The following is a 23,448-nucleotide window of genomic DNA, read 5'->3' on the forward strand; positions in this document are numbered from 1 at the left end:
AAAAAGATGCCCAGAGAAATTACTTCAAAAAGGTACCCATAGAAATTACTACAAAAAAGTACCTAGAGAAATTACTACAAAAGGGTACCCAGAGAAATTACTACAAACTAAAACTGAATAAAATTAGCGGCCTACTTATTAAATGGTCTTTTTGTGTTGTTCTTCTTGTGTAGCGAATGGGCTGCAACTGTACGGTGACAATAAATCATCCTTACGTCCTATGAGTATACATCCAAGTTGAAGAGGCCGCGTATGAAATGCATTATAAATCTCTTCAGGCGATCAGCTGTGGATCGTAGTGAACTAGATCTGATCCGATACTCGCCGTCACGGAGGATAAGTGGTGTGTCGCCGGCTCCATCGTGTCATATCTGATTTGAGGATGTTTTATGTGTTCCGCCGTTTTGACATCAGCCATCAGTTTAAGTGGGCGATGACTAGCGAGCGGGCAGACAGCCCAGCTGCGTTTGGCTCCACTGAAGCGCTTCATGTTGGCTTATTATTGACCTTCCATTCTGCCATGAAGGAAAGGGGGAGTACAGTAAAGATGACAACCTTCATCAAGAGTGACGGAAGATCAATGGAGAGATCATTGGGTTGTGTTGAGCTCCATGTTCGGGTTGTTAGTGGAGGACTATCAGACGTGTACGACAAGCTCAGCTAATGAGATTACTGGATTAGGTAGTTTTATACGAGTTAATCAAGTCCAACAACATTCTAAAAAGTGGACATAACTAAAAATGTTCTCAATGTTTTAAATACCTTAATGTTTAAGTATCATTATGTATATATAAAACATATGCATGAAGGGGGTTGCGATATTCTGGTGTACCATTATCATAACTCTAATTATTATCAAAACTCTAATTAATCCTAGAGATCTGACAGATGAGTTAAAATGCCCTCATGTGGATTGGAGCTGAACTTTTTTTATTAATTAATTAATTAACTATTATATTATTATTTTTTAAGTATTCGCTGGTTGCTGCCTCCGGAAATATGAGTTGGTGCTTTTCTTTGTCATATGTGATCGTACATTTAATAAAAAGTATTTTTTCGGACGTTTTTCAAGATTTATCAGTAAATCGTTTTGTTGATAAAAAGGACAAAGTGACATTAACTATTAGTCGCTGCCCTAATCTGGATGGAACAATGTTTAAAAGAAGAACAGCGTCCTGTGATCAAGTAAAGAAAAAGCAACATGGTAAAAAAATTGAAAAATTAGAATTGTCTGTGCCGAGGCATCCCAGCCTCAGCTCTGAAAAGACGAGTCATTTTTCATTAGCTGAGATTACACATGCGGGAGTGAGGCAGATGGTTTCCGTATCGAGCAGCTGTTTGGAGCTGGCCGGGAACGAACAATATCGTTCTGTCGAGGCTGCGTCGGCCAGATCTGAGCCGCGCGGCGAGGAAAACACTCGCTTACAGTGTGTGTGCGGTCGCTCGGGGACGCCGCGTGATGAATGAGCAACACGGGCTTCTTTTCCTGGAAAACGGATCCTGAGCTAAATATTAAAATGGATTTAACTGATCTACAGGGAGAGGCGTGGATAAGCAGAACAAAAACGATGCATTTCAATGTGTCCGGCCCCCTCAATATCCTAAAGTGACACGTTTGGCTTGAAACACAACGGATCACTTGATCCAGTGTTTCATAGGATCTTGTGGATCATTTTATATTGATTGAGAATTGCTTCATAGTGATAAAAGGAATAAAAAGGAGAAAGTTGATGTCCTGGATGTTCGTTGCGTTCATGGTCAACTGAAAGAGTCAAAAGGAAACCAAATATGAGATGGATTAGTGGATCGAACGTCAATAATTGATCTTACCTGTGCATACGACTGGACTATGTGGTTCTGTATCTCATCCATGGTGTCGGTGCCGTAGGACACGGTTCCCAGGTGCAGCCGCTTGAACACCATTTCGTTCTGCGTCAGAGTGCCTGCATGTACAGAAGACACGTTGAGACGGTTACAACCGCTCATAAAGAGATGACATCACCTTTACGCCACTCCTCCGCTACCGACTTCCAACTCTTCAAAGTCATCACAAACCGACGGGGGACGTCCCATCCCATTCCTACACACAGTCCATCAAACAGAGTGGAGCGACTCCCTTCAGAGTTTAAAGGAAAATGTTAATTAAAAACCTTCTTGCAACACATAAATGAAATCCTTATGATGAATGTATGCATTATTTTATAAGGAATCCTGGGATTAAAATGTAAGGGCAACCTGCGTTTTTATGCAACTTGGCACAAAGACGACATCAGAGGTATTTCAATCCCAGAGCCGCTGCTTCATAGAATACATCCAAAGCTACTCAACATCTCTGAAAGTAGGCGTGCACCCTCACACCATTTGTCCCCAGAGGACTGCCTCCAATGCATCATGGGGCCTGCAGGCGAGTGCGACTGCCTGCTCATTGACCTAATCTCATTACCAATATGGACCGCATGTCCTCTCTGACCAACAGACACACCACTGCATACGAAAAAAGACCGAGCGGATGAAAAACAAACGTTAAAAAAAGCGAGGGCAGTGGCCTCGTTTAATGGATGTCTGTTGCCAGAATGTGTGCCGATAGAGCATAAAGCTGATTAGAGGGCATCTACCTCCCAAAAACATCAGGGCCACGGGGTTAACCAATTCTATTGGATTGATTGTTTGTTCTTCTTTCCATGTGCTTTAACTATCAACCTGGATGAATAGGCTCCACGGCTAATGTATTCCTACCTAGATCAGTGCGGTAAGACAAAGAAGCATGTCGGGGCCACAGCACCAGTTTATCACTCCGGCACACCGGCTGGCGTTAGCAAAGAGCAGCGATTTGTTATGAGTAAATCAGGCCGTGATTGTGAAATGAAGCGGGAGGGTAAACGTCACAGGTTCACAGCATTGTGTGAAACTTTTGGTCCTCGGGGCTTAAACTCACCACATTGAAATGTTTAGGATCAGATTGTGTTCAGAGTTTATTGTTCAACTGCTATTAAGAGCTTGGCTTCATTTTAAAAAGGTGAATAAATGATGAATATTAGGTTTTTTTAATTTAGATGAAATTCGCATTTTATCGACATTACGACATATTATTGTTTTCGTGCTTCTCTTTAATGCATTGTATAAATTAGGTTCCACTATTATCACAAAACAGATTTTTTTAGTGTTATTGTGTTCAAAAAAACGGGGTCACGTGTTTTTTGCGTGATAACACAGAATGTGCACTCAGGGTTCTTACACATGTTGACCAGTGGATTTCCAGGACTTTTCCATGACTTTAAACCAAATGTCCATGACCAAACTGAAATCTCAGTATAAACATGAAAATTTTGAGCATCTTTCTTTAAAAAAACGTATTAATAATTTCAAACTCGCCGTAAATGAACATGTGATTATAACACATTTCCATGACTTTTCCAAAACTTTTATGATTTAAGTTTTTTCCATGACTTATCCAGGCCTGGAAATAACCATTTTAAAATTCCATGACTTTTCCAGGTTTTCCATGAACGTACGAACCCTGTGCGCTACCGAAAAAAGGTAAACAAAGATGGCCGACGTTACAGCTCTAAAACAGTGACTGCCCCCTGGTGGCCGGCTGCAGTAGAGCAATAAGCCCCGCCCCGAACACGTTAGCGGATGGGACACGGGCCAAACTTAAACAATTAAGATGTTTGTGATTTTAGGTTCTTATCAAGCCGATGTACGTCAACATGTTAAATGTTCTGATAACTTAGGTTTTAATGAGTTATTTGATGCCATAACAAGGGATTGAGAGGTCATAGTTGCTTGCTCCGCTTTCTGAACACTACTGATACGCCTCTGGCTCCAAATGATGTCACCAGCACAAGACGGCACAGCCTGTATCCCTTTGGCTTCCTGTTTGTACAGTAGGAGGACGTGGAGACGCATTGTCCATCTTAAATTAAAGTCTGTGTGCTACAGTTTGTGGTAAGGCCGGAGTCTACGAGTTACAGAATATAAAAACCTTTAAACCGTCATTCTGCCATCAGAACGTGTCGTCAACCAGTCGCCCTCTTGAAGAGTTTGGCTTTTAATTTAAGCACCATTTAAAATCTCCAGTAGACGTAACATGTATTGAGTAACCGGACGCCTACCCGTCTTGTCTGTGAGCAGATAGACCAGCCGGCCCAGTTCTTCGGGGATGGTGCTGGTCCTCACAACCGTCCCGGGGATGTGTTCGTCCTTCATGATCATCCAGCCGTAGGCCGACTTCCCCATGTCCAGGTTCACACGCAGACTACACATGTGAAGAGCACAGCTGTCATGCATCTCACAGCTAATACACTATACAACATGAGGTCATGTTATATTTAACAACCACAAATAGTGAACTAAAGAAACCAAGATGGGAGCTATGGTTTCAAAGCACGGGTGGAATATATTCTAATTCACGCGTTTATTTTTTTATACTTCCAGACCAAAATGTTCTGCTCGGGAAAGCGACGTACGGACGTATTTATTTGGGTGCGTTTCCAAAAATAACAAACAAAATCTTTAAAGAATCACAAAAGTACCTGATGGGGATGATGTAAGAGAAAAGCACGACGAATCGGAAGAGGTTGCGGAACCAAGGACCCACGAACCCCTGCACCGCCACCATGACGATGGACAGAACCACCTGGGCCAGGAACAAGGCCTTGGTGAGGCGGTTCAGCTCCAGGTCCAGTAAGCCGACCTGTGGGGACCAGAGGTCAGACGTTACACCATCAAGGCCCAATGACCTCTCATCAGGTTAGCGTGGAATCAACTATTAGGTTTGGTCCAGGTTACACTCCTGTGCTTGGAGGACGGGGATGTTTTCCTTCAATAGGAATCAGATCATTCGAATGGAGACTCCGTGTAAACGTCTGCTCCCTTTTCTGACACAAGACTTTTTGTAACGTTCCCATCTGCTCCCGAAGCCGTACAATATGCTACACAGAGAGCCGAAAGAAAGACATTCTTAGCTGCCGGCTTTTATCATGCAAACCATGTGTACCGCCGAAATAAGTTTATTGGTGGTAAACCACAAGCTGCATTATTGTCTGGCTGAAGTATTGTCCTTGAATGCAACCGAGGGTCAAAGGGTCTCAGATAAATAAGATAAAGTTCCCATATTGAAATGGCTTTCTGGAGGAAGAAAAAAAAGAAAAAAGGGAGGGGGGGGGGGGTCAGAGTTGTCCTTTATTTTTCGAGTGTATCTCCCAGCCAATGAAGCATGTGGGAAAAAGATGTCAAATAAAGAAGTGCCCTTCCCCTTTTCTGGCAGCGCTCACAGCGAAGCCCTGTACACAGAGGGCTTTCTTCTGACGCACCACGCTTACAAAAACAGCAGAACATAACATCTCTCCTCCCTCAAATAAAAGGAACTGGCTCTGAAAGGGAGGGGAGGGAGGGGGGCGGCAGGGGGGGGGGGGGGGATAAGCGCATATAAAAAAGCAGCGGAATTCCTCCGCCGCCCCAAACCCCCACCAGGCCCATTCCCCTGAGGACTGGGAGAGCTGGGAGACCAGTGTGACTGATTTATCAGTTGCTGTTAAAGTCCCAGTAGCAGGGTGCGCTGTAGAGAGGGGTGAGGGCAGCGAGCGGGTGGGTGGGCACCCATACCCCCCCCCCCCCAATACCCACCGCCTCGCTACATGCTTCATGTTTGAGCGGTTGAGAAAGAAATAGGGAGTTTAAGGTGGATTAAAATAGAGTAAAAATTAAGACGGAGCACAGAGCCTGAAAAGCAAAGGATCCCCTCCTCAACAATGGCGAGTCGGAATTCTCCGAGCCTTGCCCGGGATCAGATGCAGTCATTATTCATTCAGTGGAGGGGAGGGGGAAAGGACTCAATTACCTCAACCTAAAGATGCTATCAATGATTTAAGGGGGGAAAAAGAAGTTTTCTTCTTTCTTCTTTTCCTCCATTCATCTCTGAAGCCATTACAGTGAAAGGAAGGAGTCGATCGGCCCGGGTGTGTTTCTGGTGAGGAACCGCCGACGCATGAATATTCATCGAGTCAAAGCCGAAGGATATCAGGACTTCAGTCAGCGGGTGTTGTTCAGGAGGTCAAGAAAATAAACACAAATTGATTTTTTGTATATATATATATATATATATTTTTCAAACACTTTGAGAGACGTGTGAAGAGAGCCCGATATTGGCTCCTTGGATATGTACTTCAAACAAAACGCTCCTTATTGACCAGACGCCTCTCGTCACGTGACACCGTTCTGCCGGAGAGGTCCGTCTCACGGCGCCCGGCGCACAAAGAGCCGATCCATGGCCCCGTCAGATTGATCCGGAGCAGCCGTCGTCCCCGGCCGGTGTCACAACAGATTATATGAGGCCAAAACGTTCCCCGAGACTCTTCGCCCACGCGCCGCATCGACTTTCCATCCCCGATCTCCAGCCGCCGTATTGACACCTCTGACATCATCTTCTTGAGATATTGAATTCCTCTCAACTGTCGGGGGGCTTACACAAAACAGTGGGCCGCCCCCCCCCCCACACCGCTGCTTTCGACCAGCCACATCAGCGTTCCTAATAAAAGACAACGGTGTCAAAACTGTGCCGCAGTGGGGGGGGAGCTGATAACTTTGTGAGGAAAAGTCACAGCCGACCCGCGTCCACCCGGCTCCGCTATCTACCAGATAAAATCTTATATTTGGAATCAGATTTTCATTAATCTCCAATCGGGGGACAAAAACACTCGGTGGGGATTCCGGGGGATTAACTTTCTCACCGAAAATGTCATTTAAATCTTCGGTTAGTTAATTTCCCTTTTGGTTAATTAGCAGCCGGGGCGTTGACCTTTTTGCATTGACAGGTCCAACTTTATCTAGAAAGTCAAGGTTAGACAACCACCTCGGCACAATGATTGATTAGTGATTAGAGGCCGGGAGGGGGGGAGGGGCTTGGAACAGATTCAATTCAATTCAGTTTATTTGTATAGCCCAATTTCACAAATTACAAAATCTTCTCCTGTGCTTACAATAATCTACATACAGACATCTGCCCCAAAACAAAACAGGACACAGAAAAAAAAAAAAACTCTTCAGGGGAAAAAGAAAAGAAAAGGGAAGAAAAGGAGGGAGGATCCTGAGGAGGGGGACAGATGGATGGACAGATGCAATAGAGTGTAATGTGTACAGAGGACAGATTTAGAGTAATAAATACATTCAATGAATATGACAGAGAATAGTTAGTAGTATAGTAGGCATATTCCATGAGACTCGACTCAGGCCATCAGGCAGATGGGGAGGGAGGAGGAGAGCAGGTCTCAACAGGACAGTAGGCGGCGTCATGAGCAGGAATTCCATGACCCAGGCGATCCATCAGGCAGATATAGGATCTCTTTACGTTGTGAGGTGTCTCACCCTCTGAAGCTCGTACAAAACATCTGTATTCATGCCGGGGTCACCTGACAAGCCGTTGCTTTGGAAAATGCCATTAAAAAAAATGTATGTTGAATATTTATCCCCCAAAAATCTGTGGAAATCGGTCACTTGAAAAATTTTCATTTTTGTCTAAAACCATGAGATGTACTTCCGGTCTTTGTCTTACGTGGTAGAATGGGAGGATATAATAGAATATGTTGGGGTTTTGGGCTGTTATAGAAAAAACAAGCGGTTTGAAGAGGTCATCTTGGACATCATTTAAAATAAAGATAGAAAAAAAAAACTTAAATGTGATCCATCTGCGACCAAAACCTGAAACCCATCAGGACATTGAAAACAAAGTGTTCACCTTGTTCTTGGCATTGGACGTGTTCAGTACGCTTCTGGTCTCCTTGCCGGTGTAGATCACCACCCCGATCACCGTGCCTGCCAAGGACAGAGACAAGGAAAGTAATGCTGCTCATTAACTGCACCCCCCCCCCCCCCACACACACACACACACACACACACACCTTGGTGGAGCAAGATAAACTGCATGAAAGGAAACACAATAAGGCCGAGCTGAGGCCGTTTCGTCTCGTTGCCACTCAAGCCATCCGACAGCATTTTAATATGCTCAGAGTCTCGGGGCCTTCAGCTCATAAAGCCCGATCAATACGCTGCCATCTTTATTTGCCAATTCATTACGGTGGCCTTATTACACAGGATTAATGGGTCATTAATATTAAATGAGCTTAATGGGGAAGAGGCAATAAAATAAAATAAACGAAATACACCTCCTGGAATCCCCAAACTATAAAAAATAAATAAAAAACATAAATGAGGAAAGAGCAGAGCAGGCAGAGAGAGAGGAAGGTGTAAAGAGACCATGTAGAGAGAGAGGAAGAGTAAGATGAAAGAGACCAGTTAGAGAGAGGAAGAGGAAGATAGAAAGAGAACATGTAGAGAGAGGAAGAGGAAGATAGAAAGAGAACATGTAGAGAGTGAGGAAGAGGACTATGGAAAGAGACCAGGTAGAAGAGAGTAAGAAGAAGATGGAAAGAGAGCAGGCAGAGAGAGAAGAAGAGGAAGAGACGAGTCGTGAGGACAAAGGTGATAAATTGCTCTCGTTGACTTCTACATTCAGAAACACGAGTGTGAGACGAATGTTCTGGAGCTTCAATCTGAAACAACCAATGCTCTGGTCACAGCTGCACAGGGGCCTGAAGAGAGGAAGAGAGGAGGAGAGGGAAGAGAGGGAATAGAGGAGGAGAGGGAAGAGAGGGGGAGAGGAGGAGAGGGAAAGAGAATAATAGAGGAGGAGAGGAAGAGAGGGGGAGAGGAGGAGGGAAGAGGGAAGAGGGAAGAGAGGAGGAGCGGGAAGAGAGGGAAGAGAGGGGAGAGGGAAGAGGGAAGAGAGGAGAGAGGAGGAGAGGGAAGAGAGGAGGAGAGGAAGAGAGGAGAGGGAAGAGAATAAAAGAGGAGAGGAAGAGAGGAGGAGAAGAGGAGAGGAAAGAGAGGGAGAGAGGGAAATGGGGAAAGAGGAGGAGAGGAAGAGAGGGAAAGAGGGAGAGGGGAAGAGAGGGAGAGAGGGAGAGAGGGAAAGAGGGAAATGACCGACTCAAGTGCCCGGAATGCTGTGAAGAGTCTGTTAAGGAGGCTTCTGGAGGACAATGACATTCCCGAGCAGAGATGATGTAAGGGGTCCAAGTCAGGCTTTCTAGTGTGTGTGTGTGTGTGTGTGTGTGTGTTCTCCTGGTCAAGGTCAGGCCAGAGGGCAGAGCGACACCGCAGATCAATGCTGTGGCCGTCGCCGCGAGCGTCACCAGCGCTCTCAGCTGACACGGCGCTGCTGTGGGGAATCGAGGGAGGATTACCTCAACGCCTTCACCGCGCCGTATCAAACCCAACGCCACGACTCTGACGGGATCACGTGACTCATCGGGCACGATGACGAGGAGGGAAGAGGGTTTAGAGCCATCGGCTGGTTCATGTGAATAGAAATGTGTCTCCTGTGATCCATGTTCAGCCTGCTGTGTGTGTGTGTGTGTGTGGGGGGGGGGCTGTCTAGACTTGAACCGGGGTCGGTGAGGTTACATACGCTCCCAGCACCCCGACTCTTTGTGGCTGCCAGTAATGGTCCCAGAATGACTTGAATTAGAGAGGCGGGACTCGGTGGTTTCTACATGAAATGTTTTTGTGATCTATTTTTTCTTCCTTTTTTCTCTCCATTTAATGCACTTTAAGGTCTTTTTTTAATTAAATATATATTATAAAACTACGTGGTCGACTGCCGAGACTCCGACGCTCGGTAGCAGTACCGACTTCGTCCACAGGGTACGCCAAACTCAACACAAAACTTCGTAGTCGTAGTAGCTTTAATGTTGTCTAAAAGATTTTGAAAGGACCTCCTGACAAACACGGTATGTTCGGTAGATTCAATGAGTCATAAATAAATAAATAATAAATAAGGTCATAAATAAAATGTTATTGAGAAACCAACACAAGCGCTATATAAGTTTGAATTATTATTATTATTAACACGCACTGCGGCTGCAGGGAATCTCTCAATCTAAATTTCGAGATAAGAAACGTGCGATCCGAGTCGTCATCGTTCGCTTACCGGATGCCACGACGGTGCTGGCCCACAGCGTGTTCTCGATGCTCAGACTCTCGACCACCTGCGGGTCCGCGTCTTCCTGCAGGGGGAAGACGAGAAGACGGGTTTGTTTATGCTCGTACGACATGTTTCACCTCAAATTAACGAGTAAACAAGTTTGTCTTAGAAAGGTCACTCAGTGAAACACAGAAGAGGGGCGGAGGAGCGACGCCTGCTTCAAGAAATGTCATTGTATTCAGAAATTAGAAAATACATTGAGCTTTGAGACAGTAAAAAAGCCTTTGATGTGGATTAAAAAGAAAAGAAAAACAGAAGCCGACAGATTTCGACTTTCACAATTACAATATTATATTTATTATAAAAGTGGTAAAATATTTCCAACCTTGGCTCACGTTAAGAAACAGAAGTCTTACGGTCAAGCTGCTTTTAAATGCACCGATGCATTCAGCTGTGTGATGATACCGTAGTTGTTGGTTTTGAAAAACCACATTTCACATAAAAGCACTAAAATCGCATCTTCCACGGATCTTTTTTTTGCCATTTGTATTCTTCGTTTTCAAGGCAAACCACATTGTGCCGGAAAATAAAAATGTCGGCCGTCTAGAATTGAGCCACCGGCTCCTCGTGACATTCATGTTCACACAGTGCAGCAATACAGTGCTCCCTTTATCAATACTCTCGCACTGGCATGGCGATGGAGGCTCCTTTAAAAAAGAAAAAACAGCATAGAGTACACCTAGATGAGATTTCAGTGATAAAAAGTCCCCGGAGAGCCTCTTGTTTCACCCCCCCACCTCCTGTGTTTGACCCCTCTCTCTTAAATAAAGACGAACGCTGGAGAGCTGGCCAGAGTCAGGAGAGCAAGAGTCGAGGCTCCAGTTCCGTCTCACATTGCCTCCCCGATATGATAATTATGATACCCAAGCAGCCACATCCTGTCAATCCACTCGGACGTGGGAAGAGGTGCGTGAAAAATACGGTTGCGGCGCTCTGGACCGCGCTGACATTGCGGAGGGGTCCCGTCTCCATAAAGACTGCGGAAATAAAACCCACCATATCCATCTCAAGGGGGGGGGGGGGGGGAAGAAGAAAAAAAACTCATAAATAGGTGAGTTCACTTGCTGCGGGGTCTGTGGGAACCCTCTTTTTTTCTTTTTCTTCTCCTCCTCCTCCTCCTCTTCCCCCATCCTGCTCGGACTAAAAGCACACGCTATGCAAAGGAAGGCCGCGGAGGATGAATGAGCGGAGGAAGTGCTCGCTCACTAAGCCTGGTGTGTGGCCAAGAGTGAAGACGGGCCACAAAGACTCCCTTTGTCCCGGCGCTCGGCTCTCCGTGGGGGCTGCGCTAATCTGCTATTAATAAAAAAATAGGACGGAAAAAAAAGAGAAGAAGAACAAATTCACCGAGCAACAGGCAGGATGGATGGAGAGAACCTGCCAGGGATGGAAGAGGAATGGCCGCCTGAGATAGCGACAGGGCGACCACACACACACACACACAGGTCCAGTAGCTACAGTGATAGTGTGTGTGTGTGTGTTTATCGGGTTGTGGGAGCGTTACTGTACCCGTGTGAAGTTCCCCTCGAAGCTGTGGATGTCCAGCTGAGGCCTCTGGGCGTAGACCTGGGCGCTGATGGAGAACAAGTCCTGAGACATGGAGGCATGACAGAACACACATCAGACTCATCTCATCCGTCACCAGCGCTGGGGATTCTGTTCCGGTCGGAGCGACAAACATTTTCCCTTCGTCCCGTCTAAGTAAGACCGCAACTTACGATTATTTAGATAAATATTTGTCTCCGTTTGGTCCGTTAAATGTCAGGATAGAAGAAATAAGGTGAAAAGTGTCTATCAGTGTTTCCTAAAAGATAAAAGATGCCGTCTTCAAACGTCCCGTTGTGTCCACAACTCAAGATATGTTCAGTTTACTGTAACAGAGGAAGCAAAGGAGCCAGAACATGTTCATATTTAGGAAGCTGGAATCAGACTTTTGACTATTTGTTTTCTTTTAAATGGCTCAAACTAATCAAATAATCAATATAGTTGCAGTTCACTTCGGGAACATCTCATGGTCTTCAACAAGAAGTCAAGTGGACCTTCAGATATTAATATACAACATTTTCTCCCTTCTGGTGCTAAATGGTACTGCACTCTTTTATTCGAGAATAAATATTTGGATATTTATTTGTGGCCGCAGCTGAACAGAAATGACCAGGAAGCAGTTTAAATATCATCTTGAAAAGCAGAACCGAAGACTCAGAAGTAAAGACTGAACCGTCAGACGCTCACCGGCGACTTTCTTCTCTTTTGAGCCCCGAGTGGAACTCTTCATTGAATGTAAATAATAAATTATTCAGGCCGCCCTCCGTCGTGCTCAGATCGTGTTCTCCTGGTGAGAACACGGGCAGCGCGGTTAAGAGGCGAGCCGGGGAGATGACTTCACTGAGCCGCCCCGGTGGAGAGTCCAGTTGCTCCGGCATCGTCCAGAGGCGCGGCGGCGGCGTCCAGAGAGACCCGAATTATTTCGTGAGAGGAACGATCTCACTCCCCTCCGAGCGTGTCGGTGCTCTCAAGTCGTCGGTGGTTTGGGCGACGTCGTGACGGACCTCTGTCCTCGGCGCGGGAGGAGATCGTGTTCTTTGATCCTGAGATGCCGTGTGTGTCTCTGGTTGAGGCTCCCGTTTAATTCAGCTGTGTGTGTGTCGCTTGCGTTAAAGAAAGTGCGTTCTCCCCGTCACCCACGCATCATTACCCGTGTCAGTTGCACCTGTGCCCCATGTATGAACTACCTGCCACATGTGGTCAACCTGAGCTCTGCTCCACACTCGTATAAGACCCAGACTCGACTAGCGGCTCCTACGGGCGACTTCGATGTCGTCACATGCAACGGAGCGGCCGCTCGGTCCGGCCCGGTGCTTTGCGTGTCCGACTCTCTCTCGTTCAGCGGCACGTCTCGCGTCTGGACGCCAGCGGCGGAAACGTGGGGGACAGTCGGAGCGTTCGATGCGACGGCCGTACAGAAAGAGACGATTTACGGTCGAATATTTAGACGGTTCTGACAATGTGGATGAGATTATTTTTTCCCCCGAATACGAGGTGTCCCTCAGCGAGACGATAAATCATTCATGTTGTGACAACGACCAGAGGCCTGTCCATGGCGGTGAGGAGCTGCAGCCAGTTTGCAGCTCTCACTCAATACTGGACTGGTGTCATAAAATATTCCCTTAAAAGACACAAAAATGTGAGAAATAGGGCTGAAAGCCACTGAAGCAATAATGAAACGCTCCTGAAGGACGCTCAGAGAGACCATGGGGAAACTAAAACGTGTATTTGCCTTTTAGAAGAAGACTGTGAAACAATCTGCCCGAGAACCATCGCACCAAACTGATCGGCCTCCTCACAGAAGGTGAGTGGATCTGTGAGGTTTCCATCACAGGCGACTTCATGTGATAACTAGAACGGGCACTCGGTAGAGCGCATACCTTCGCATATCACAAGATTGGGCATTGAATTATGAACATTTTGGCATTAGTTGCATGCCAATTGGATAAAAATTGACCGTGCTATGGTAAAAAGAAGATTTTGACCTTTTCATGACGTTGACCTTGACCTTTGACCCGATCAATCCCAAAATCTAATCAAATGGTCCCCGGATAATAACCAATCATCCCACTAAATTTCATGCGATTCAGTTTAATACTTTTTGAGTTATGCGAGGAACACGCATACAAATAAATAAATACACGGCGATCAAAACATAACCTTCCGCATTTTCAATGCGACGGTAATAACAGAACGCGGGTTGTGCGGTGCCGGTCGGCGTCCCTACCCCCACGGCGGGGAGCCGCTGCGTGCAGATGACGGCGACCTTCAGCTTCCAGTCCGTTTCCCCATCCAGCTGGTCGGTTCTGATGAAACATGAACCTGAAGAAGAAGAAAAGGGGAGAAATGCCATCAAGATGTGGAAGGGTGTGTTGGCCACATGCTGCAATTACATGACAACAACAACAACAACAAACCGCCAGTCCGCTCATTTAAATGTGGGTTTATTGGAGGGAAATATAATAAAGTGTTAGAGATACGCAGCTGGACATCACGCAGCGGAGGCCAGTCACCTAACCGGAGATCAACGAGCCACTCGGATCAAACGGGTCAGTACAGAGGTCAGAGGTCAGAGGGACGTCTGAGTGGAGCTGCCACACCAGCCCCGACCGGCACCACGCCTCATGGGCTGCTGGGAATGCAGCGGAGGAGTAAATGTTACACACGCAGCCTAATAGTAGAACAACAACAAGTAGAAGAAGAAAAAGAAGCACAATAATAAGGAGGAGAAAAAGGAGAAGAAGCAGAAGAAGTACAAGAAGAAGAAGATGAAGCCCAAGAAGAACAAGAAGAAGCACAAGAACAAGAAGAAGAAAAAGCACAAGAAGAAGCACAAGAAGAAAAAGCACTAGCACAAGAACAAGCACAAGAAGAACAAGAACAAGAACAAGAAGAAGCACAAGAAGAACAAGAACAAGAAGAAGCACAAGAACAAGAAGAAGCACAAGAAGAACAAGAACAAGAAGAACAGGAACAAGAAGAAGCACAAGAAGAACAAGAACAAGAAGAAGCACAAGAAGCACAAGAACAAGAAGAACAAGAACAAGCAGAAGAGGAGTCAGTGCATTGCCTCGGTGGTTGTCCAACATGAGCTCCGGTAAGATGGCGGTCAGACGAGTGAAGAGAAGTTTGCAGCTCCAGATCTTTTCATTTGTTAAAAAGGGACTCGATGTTTTCGTCCTCTACAGTTTGAACTCTCACTTTAAATCAGAGGACTGGAGGTTTGTTCCGACGCCACACCGGTGGCTTCACACACACTGTTCATCAAGTGGTAAAGGTCGACACTGTTGAGAACCCAGAAGGTCCTGAAGGTTTCATCAATCCACCACCAACAGACGTCGGGCCGGATGGAGAGACGAGTGCGTGCGTGTTAAATAGAGCGCACAATGACACAGCACAACACATCGGGCTCGTAAAACTGACGTTACTCTAATAAACCAGCGCGGCCGAGCGCCAGCAGCACCGCGCTCCGGGGCCGCTGTGGCCGCCGCGAGGTCCGGCGAGCGTCCGGCGAGCGCGACCCGTATTGATCCGAGGTATTATTACAGAGGAAAGTGATGGATGAGAGCAGCTCTCTGACGGAGGGGCAGAGGGCGGCTGTACAGCCTCCCTGGAGGGTGAACTATGATGGGAAACATCAACACCGGGAGGAAGATTCATGCCTTCCCTCGGCTGCGGTGGCACTCGCATCGCAACGCTGAGGTGTGTGTGAGGAAGACAGAATCTGTGAAAGATAAAAGGTGTGTGTGTGTGTGTGTGTGTGTGTGTGTGTGGCATTAAGACATCAACAACTCCCTGCCAAGCATATTGACACATCAAAGATGGATGGAAATGAAGTCCTCAGAACATTGCCTCAGAAAGGAGCCGGGACCTGACGCACCTCATTGATTAATTGGAATTTGCATCATCGGTCACCGGAGAATGGGACATAAATCATATGAATCACGGGCCTCCGTGGAGATGATGTCGGAGTGCGTGGGCGGGGGGGAACGCCACATTTCTCATCTCCAGACTGTCGGTTAAAGTGCCGCGAGGCATAAAAAGTTCAGGCGGAAGGAATTCTGTCTGTTTAAGGCATTTTAATTATGCATTACTATTAATTGCGATGAATCCATCAATGTTTTTTGAAATAAAAAAGGAGGAGTTTGGATTTTTTAAAATACTTTTTGTATATTACATGTGTTGTTTCATAACGAGGAGCAGAGCAATGCACCGCAGCAGAAAACAGATCCACGCCTCCTCACGGATAATCTAATCAATATCAGTTTAAATGTGCGCTATATTTACAGAGGCCTTCTCGAAGAGGAACCTGAAGCCGTCGCCTCTCTTCGAAGCCACCGGGCTCCATTGAGGAAACATTTAAAGTGACAGAACGTGGATACTGCCGGTGTGCCGCGGCCTCGGTTGATTAGTTGGTGTCATTGTGTGACTTTGGTGTTTTAAACGCTTCGTTTCATCGATGACCGACTGATGGCGAGGGCTGGGTACCGAAAAGCGGTGCCAATATGGATTGAATTTGAAAATAACTATTATTTTGAACTTCTCTGGTGACTCCGCCCTGTCAGCAGGTTACGATAGCCTATCATATTAGATTTTGAAAGCGGAGGCGTGCGCCGTGTTTGACTGTCCCGACATCAGCGTCAGGCTGGGCGCGATGGGGAGACCGATGACGACGAGCAGCCTGAACTCAGAGTAGGACCGTAACGTTGATTGCAAGTCTTACATTCATAAAAGTAGGCCCACAAATAATAAATTAGCCATTATAACCATGTTTAAGCTAGCTACAAGCTACAAGCTACGAGCTACGAGCATGACAGTCTGATATCCGTTTTATTTTAGTGCTCCATGAGAACGGCTTTTACAGGGAATACGGCCGAAGACTTTTTAATGTCGTCATTGTCAATCGTCGTTTTCTGCTTAATTTTTTTTTAAAGTATCGGTTCAGGCATCGGTATCGTTTTAAAAGTAACGGTTTAGCACCAGTATCGGAATAAACCCAAACGATAGCCATCCCTACTGAAGACCAGCACTTCCTGTGTGGTAGAATATATGATATATATATATGATATGATATACCTTTATTCGTCCCACAGTGGGGACATTTCAAATAGCGATATAGTAAATATAACACGTCTTTCCGGCACTGCGGCTGCTCACCATTTTTCTCCGATGTTCTCAGGAATATCATGTCTGCAGGAATCCTTTGGTTCTACGGAAAAAGGAAAAACAGAGCGACAGGCGTGTGAATGCGGCCGTGTGGCTGAGCAGCGGCACCGGAGCCACATGAATCTCCCTGAATAATTAAACAAGGTCAATACCTTGACCAGAGGCTGAAGCAGAAACCGTTTTTTAAAGTCACACAGTAATGGACATTTAGCGGCGGCTACATTTCACGTTGGCCGAGCTGAAACCGAAGAACCACACGGCGAACATGCGAGCGGAGCTTTATGGCGTAAAGGAGCTTTATCGGGTTATCAAGCTGAACTGTGATCAACACTTTGCCTCAAATCACGTTTTGAAGTCAGCTTTCCAAAATCACCGTTTTCCTTGTGGAGGTGGAGAGAATGTGAAGTGATGCAGAAAAACACAGATTTTAAACAATGCGAGAAGAAAATCGGAAAACTTTCACAAAAATGTAAATATTAGAGAAGGAGAAATCCGTTCCGCACCCCCAAAATAAAGAAATAAATGTTTTCCTCTTAACTATGCTACAATGTATGATATCTAGATCAATAAAAGCATAACGGGTGAAAGAAAATAATATATTCTGGGGTCAACTGTCCCTTTAAATGTACTGAAACCTGAGAAGCTGGCGGAGTAATTCCCTCATTCGCTTTTTTTGTGCCACATAACTGATCATAGAACGAGCTGCAGTCAGTCACGACGACTCTACCACCAGTGATGCAAACGGATGTTTAAATTTAGATTAGATTAGATTAGATATTCCTTTATTAGTCTTATTAGTCTAAAGTTTAAAGCAGTTCTCAAGCAGAACGCTCTGGAAACACTTTCTCTTTGAATATAACCGTGTAACAACAAGGCTAAAGACTCATTGGTTATGACACTACTGTCATCAAAAACCTAAACTGCAGAACAATAAGCTATTGCAACAACTACTTCATAGGCAGTGCACACACATACACACGTATACAGACACGCCAGCTATTATCTTCACTTACAACGAAGCCAAAGGAAACACTAAACGCTGAAGCTGCTACTTTTAGCAGGGCAGACATTTGTTACGATGCTTAATTGAATGAATATGCTATGTTTAAAATGCTATTTGAATGTCATGTATGCGACAAATAATGTTTATTTATTTTTTTACCTGTGATGCATGCAATGAAAGTACCTCGTTGTTCACAACTGAATACTGACAGATAATGACGACTGAAGAGGAGGAACTCCAAGTTTCAGAAGTGTGGAACGACAGGAGGCCAAACTACCATCTAAAGCTGCAGCTCAGCAAACCAAAGCTCTGCTATTCACCCGTAATCAAGTATTTGGGAGAGTATTTGGGAGAGTATTATTGTCTCAGGAAACTGCTTTGGGGCGGCTTTAGCTCAGTGGGGTAGGGGGCAGTCTGCAACACCAATAAGGTTGTGGGTGTCCCTCCCTCCCCTCCCCATTGTCTGCAAGTCTCTTGAGCAGGCACTGAACCCCCCCCCTTTCCCGGCGCTTCACGCGCCCTGCTCCTTAATAACTAAGGATGGGTTAAATGCAGAGAACTAATTTCCCCTTGGGGATTAATAAAAGTGTATATTCTTCTTCTAAACTGATGCTTCTGATAGCTCTAAGGGACCCTGGGGTTACCTTCTCAACGATGATCAGGTCCCCGACTTGGATGTCTGAACTCTTCACTTGAGTTTTTCCTAAAAAGGGGAAAGAAGAAGAGGCCGGTTGAATGACAGCAGCTTCACATCAGAGTCGTTTGAGATATGCTATGAATTTTTAAACGGCTATGAAATTAAATATTGGTATTGATTTCGGGCACTTGAAAATGACGCCGCCTCTGAAAACCACAGTTCTCTCTCTCTCTCTCTCTCTCCCCCCCTTCTTAGGGATCGATTACCCCCACAGCATGAGAATGTAACACCCCTCTGTTTTCATCTCGGGGCGACAACAACGGCACACAGGGTCACTCTCGATTATATATCGCCTCAATATCCACCGTCTCCTCCTTTACTGGGCGCGACCACAATAGACGTCTATGCGCGGGAGCACGTGGAGAGAGAGAGCGAGGCCATGGTCACAGACACCACGGGGGAGGGTCTCACCACACGGGGGAGGGTCTCACCACACATTCAACAAGAAGAGCTCAGGTCATACGGCGTGGAGGAACCGAGAGAGGAGGGAATCGATGCAGCGAGAGTTGTGTTACGCGTGTGGGTCGAGTGGAGCGCCGTCCCCTGAGGTCAGAGGAGCCTCAGTCACGACGTCTCTCGCTCACCTTGCACTGTGAGCTTGCTGTAGAGTTGAGAGTTCATCTCTTTGTCGCGTTGGTACCGACGCACTTCGTCCACGGCCTCCCGCACCATCGTCACGGTTAACACGAAGCCCTGAGGGACACACACACACACACACAATGATCACTTAGAAAGCTTCTATGAGACAAGAAGACATTAACATAGGAAGCCTAATTTGACACAGACGCATGGTTCAATTTATTAACTTTAAGTAAAAAGATTACCAGAACAAACAAAAAAAAGAGTAAATTCTCAGGTCGAAGCCGAAGAATTTAAAGGTAAAAAAAAAAAAAGAAGAATTATGGAGAGAAAACTAGAATTGCATCTACAAGGAAATCCTGAGATAAAAACTTTAATATTCTCTGACTTTCTAAAGTCGTATATTGTGTCAAAGTGAGTTAGAGTGTAGAAATATCTATTTGTTTAGCCAACAAAGTGTCAAGAATGTTGATTCACTCAGAGCCCAAGGGGACGTCCTTAAAACAAAACCCAAAGATATTAAATAGATACATTAAAAAAAACTAGAAATAATTGACATATTTTCATTGACAAACGACGAGCAGAAAAGCAAAAAATTGGCAATTCACAAATCAATTAAATCAACTTATCACTTCAGTTTTTTTTTTTTTTTAGTTAATTTTTACCAGCGGCGCCCAGTACGTGTACAAGTATCCGATTTTCAGAGACGGCACAAACTGTGAGCAGGCCACCACCAGGAAGTAGAGATTGAGGAAGAACTTGAACTGCTGGTAGAGAACCTGGGGAGCAGAAGACGGCGGACATGTTGGCGAGGAAGACGAAAGAGGACGGGGTGGAGTCACTGCACGCCGCTCCATTGGTGTAATGACTTAATGCCGTTAACTTTACATTAACCTAATGGAAGCCCACGAGGACCTGGTACAGTTGGCGCGTGAGCTTTGCAGAATAAACAGATAACCGCGATGATGAATGGCGGAGGAGAACCGGACAACTTCCTGGAAGCGGCGCTAGCTGCGACGTGGCGAGGGCTCTTTGCTAATGGGCCATCCATCAACGCGGACCCCTTCCTCTTCCATTCAGCTAAGGTCACATGTTGAATAATGTTTGCAATAATGAGAGCCTCGCATCTCCTCACAGATTATCTGAGGCGACGCGATCAATGGATGGCGCTCTGCGGTTAATGAACCCCCGTGACCTTTAGGGGAGAAGAAGAAAAAAAAACGGCCACTGCCGAACTCAATTTGCGTGTGTTTAATAATTCATGGCGGCGGGACGGAAAACAGAGCCGGCGTGTTGAGAAAATCTGCGTCTCTGACAGACAGTTGACATTTCATGGCCCGGGGTCTAAAGGCGGCTCCTCTTCATCACGGAACCATTTCCTAATAAGTAGGTGTGATGGATCTGTAAGGTCCCCGACGGGGTGAACCCTCAATCTGAATGAGAACAGTTAACAATTAGAAGCGGCGCCCGCTGCGACACACGCCGTTAGCGTGAGACACATTTCAACTGGAAGGGACGGCGTGCCGCTGAGGGGACTGTAAAGGGGAAGAACGGCGGGAACTTAGATTAAAAATAAAAGCCACAGTTATGGCTGTTTAATTTAAAATTTTATATTTAATATTTAATTGTAATTTTATTATTATTATATTATATATTTATTAATTTTATTTTATTTTTAATTTAAAGGACTCTGAAAAGGTTGTGTTAATGTGGTGACTTAATTTTATAAGTGACTTTGTATGTTTTGGGTCCTTTTATTTTGAAGTTCTTCCGGGGAGACCGGAAGTAGATGTACATATCGTTACATGACTTTGCAAAAAGTTCGTTAGCTAGGAGTACTGAAGGAAAAGATGTTCGTGAGTATTGTTCTTACTCTCTGAGCTGCGGAACACGGGACTGTATTATTTGGGCTTTGACGGCATGTTTAGTGACTTTATTCTTTAATTAAAAGTTTCGTAGTCCGACTCACCCCAGGCACAAAGGTGAAGATGTTGTACTTCTGGTTTTTGATGGCGTTTCTGGGGAACTTCTCCTCGCATTTCTCCGGGCAGCCGAGCCACACCGTCCGGGCCTTCAGCTCCTTCTTCCTCCGGCAGACCCGGGCGAGGCAGCCGCAGCAGCTGAGGGGAAGACGTCGCCGAGTCAGTGGAAACACGGCGCCGACCACACGCTGCCAGATGCATCGGCACGGAGCTAAACGAGCGGTTAGCCATGCGGCCGAATCTTCAATTAATCCGCCGGTTACGTTCTGGATTGATGGAACAAGTCCAGACACGTTACGAAAATAAATAGAATTCAACAAAAGCTTTGGCGACAACTTTAAGTGTCTCGTTCTGTGTACACACACACACAGAGTTTCGGTGGAGCAGCTACAACGTTAGCTTAGCGCCGCTGCGATCCATGCAAACGCCAGTCACTAAATCCTCATGTAGGGGGATATTTAAATTGCTTTTGATATGTTTATTGCTAAGAAATCACATTTAAATGGGTTTGTTTGGGGTTCAGTACCGCTGTAGTGAACTCAATGCACTCGGGAGGCCTTTTGGTTGTTACCTTCGCATTGAAAATGCGAAAAGGTTATGTTTTGATCACCGTGTATTTATTTATTTGTATGCGTGTTACTCGCATAACTAAAAAAATATTAAACCGAATCGCATGAAATTTGGTGAGATGATTGGTTATTATCCGGGGACCAATTGATTAGATTTTGGGATCGATCGGGTCAAAGGTCAAGGTCGTGAAAAGGTCAAATCTTCTTTTTACCATAGCACGGTCAATTTCTATCCAATTGGCATGCAACTAATGCCAAAATGTTCATAATTCAATGCCCAATCTTGTGATATGCGAAGGTATGCTCTCTACCGAGAGCCCGTTCTAGTTTTACATGCATTGGGATGTTATTTGGACCGCGGTTGATGTTGTTGGTCTAGACTCGGAGTCCCTCAACTTGCGTGAGTGACGCATATGAACACGAATGATTCTGCTCGTGCTCGAGTCCCCGAGGTGAACAAATGGGCCTCGCAGCACCACGACAAAGACAAAGAAAAGCAGGAAGCTGTGACAGCCAGAAGCTGGGAAACCTTTTGGCATTTCATCAACTCATCCCCTAAATGGACCAATCGTCTCAGTTTTTGTCCCACACGCTCACCGAGTGAATAAAACACAGCCTGAAGTCTTCAGGTAGTGTTTTTTTCAGTGTAGCTGTCACCTGATGACATAATTAAAAGTAGGGAAGGTGAAGCAAAATAAACTATTCATGGGACCTAAAGAAATAAAAAATGTCATCGAAATTTAAAATGAAAAAAGGTTTCACTGGAAAACATTATTTTATGTTTAATACGATTATAGATGATCTTTTCTTGTGAGTGTTAATGAGATCTTCGAGGCTTCTTTTGAGGGAATTCCCCTCATGTCGACTCCAACATGCAAACAACACCAGTGTTATTCTTGGGAAATTATCAAAAGTCCTACGAAGAGATTGGAGAGAAGAGGTGGATTGTGGGTCGACTTTCACTTTTTTGGGGAAAAAAGTATTCGACTTTCCATCAACCTGCTAATGACTGCATGGGGGCTTATCGAGCATCTCTGGTATCAAACGCAAACAGAGGTGAGTGTAAATTACAATGAGAGCAGCTGTGAGCGTGACCTGGGGGGGGGGGCAGAGTGTCAGTGTATTCCGTCATGCTGATCGACTTGGCTTTTCCACTTTTTAAGCAAGTTGGCAAAACACAAAGCTCAATAAATCAACTCTGGTAGAAAAAAAACTGAATAAAGTCATTGTTTGCGTTGGCGTCGACGGTCTCTGCCTCTGCACCGCCGGTTCAGTTTCATAAGAGACATTTATTTGAGCAAATGAATACTATTCAAATGATATGACATTTGAACAGTCGGGGCTTATTCAGCGTGAATTATTTGTGTTTTATAATCCCACACTACGCACACAGAAAATTACTGGAAAGCATCAAACTGGTCAGCTGTGAAAAATCCGATTTGTTCATTAGTGGGTCGTGTGTGTGTGGGGGGGGGGGGGGCAAAATCAATATGCAGCTTCAACCAGAGACGCACCACTAACGACCGGGCGCGAAGGAAACAGAATATTTTATGAAATTCATCCATTGGTAAATGTTTCTGTTTTGGGTTTGGTGGAGTTGCGCAAACATTTGAATCTGATTATAAATATCACACGTTATTGTTCAGCCATGAAAACACACACACACACACGCATCTTTAGAGGGCAAAACCTGTCAAATGAATCATTAGCTGGATAATAAATAAACCGCAGCGTTGTGTTGGAGCTGAACATCTTTTTGGGCTGACGGTGCGCATCGAGGAACTCGACCAAAAAAAACACGGCTTCATCCTCTCTGCACTTCACGCACAGCTAAAGCCAAACTCACACACCGACTGGCAGTATAC

At 45.5% G+C, this 23,448-nt stretch overlaps 1 protein-coding gene across 4 annotated transcripts in view; it reads right to left on the reverse strand.

Moving 5' to 3' along the window:
- atp9b (ATPase phospholipid transporting 9B) overlaps window positions 1–23,448 on the reverse strand; it is a 44,657-nt gene that overhangs the window by 15,838 nt on the left and 5,371 nt on the right. For all 4 annotated transcript variants that reach the window (XR_008833026.1, XM_056424908.1, XM_056424782.1 and 1 more), the window contains exons 3-14: window positions 21,002–21,152; window positions 19,698–19,811; window positions 19,038–19,146; window positions 18,401–18,459; window positions 16,745–16,796; window positions 13,815–13,909; window positions 11,552–11,632; window positions 9,989–10,064; window positions 7,736–7,812; window positions 4,536–4,696; window positions 4,116–4,258; window positions 1,831–1,943 (exon numbers count right to left, since the gene is read on the reverse strand). Coding sequence is in view for 3 of the 4 variants with exons in the window: in XM_056424908.1 (XP_056280883.1) it covers window positions 1,831–1,943; window positions 4,116–4,258; window positions 4,536–4,696; window positions 7,736–7,812; window positions 9,989–10,064; window positions 11,552–11,632; window positions 13,815–13,909; window positions 16,745–16,796; window positions 18,401–18,459; window positions 19,038–19,146; window positions 19,698–19,811; window positions 21,002–21,152 (1,231 nt within the window). In the remaining variant the exon portion in view is untranslated. The remainder of the gene's footprint in view (window positions 1–1,830; window positions 1,944–4,115; window positions 4,259–4,535; window positions 4,697–7,735; window positions 7,813–9,988; window positions 10,065–11,551; window positions 11,633–13,814; window positions 13,910–16,744; window positions 16,797–18,400; window positions 18,460–19,037; window positions 19,147–19,697; window positions 19,812–21,001; window positions 21,153–23,448) is intronic.

Source organism: Pseudoliparis swirei, chromosome 1, assembly GCF_029220125.1.
Source record: "Pseudoliparis swirei isolate HS2019 ecotype Mariana Trench chromosome 1, NWPU_hadal_v1, whole genome shotgun sequence".
Taxonomy (NCBI): domain Eukaryota; kingdom Metazoa; phylum Chordata; class Actinopteri; order Perciformes; family Liparidae; genus Pseudoliparis; species Pseudoliparis swirei.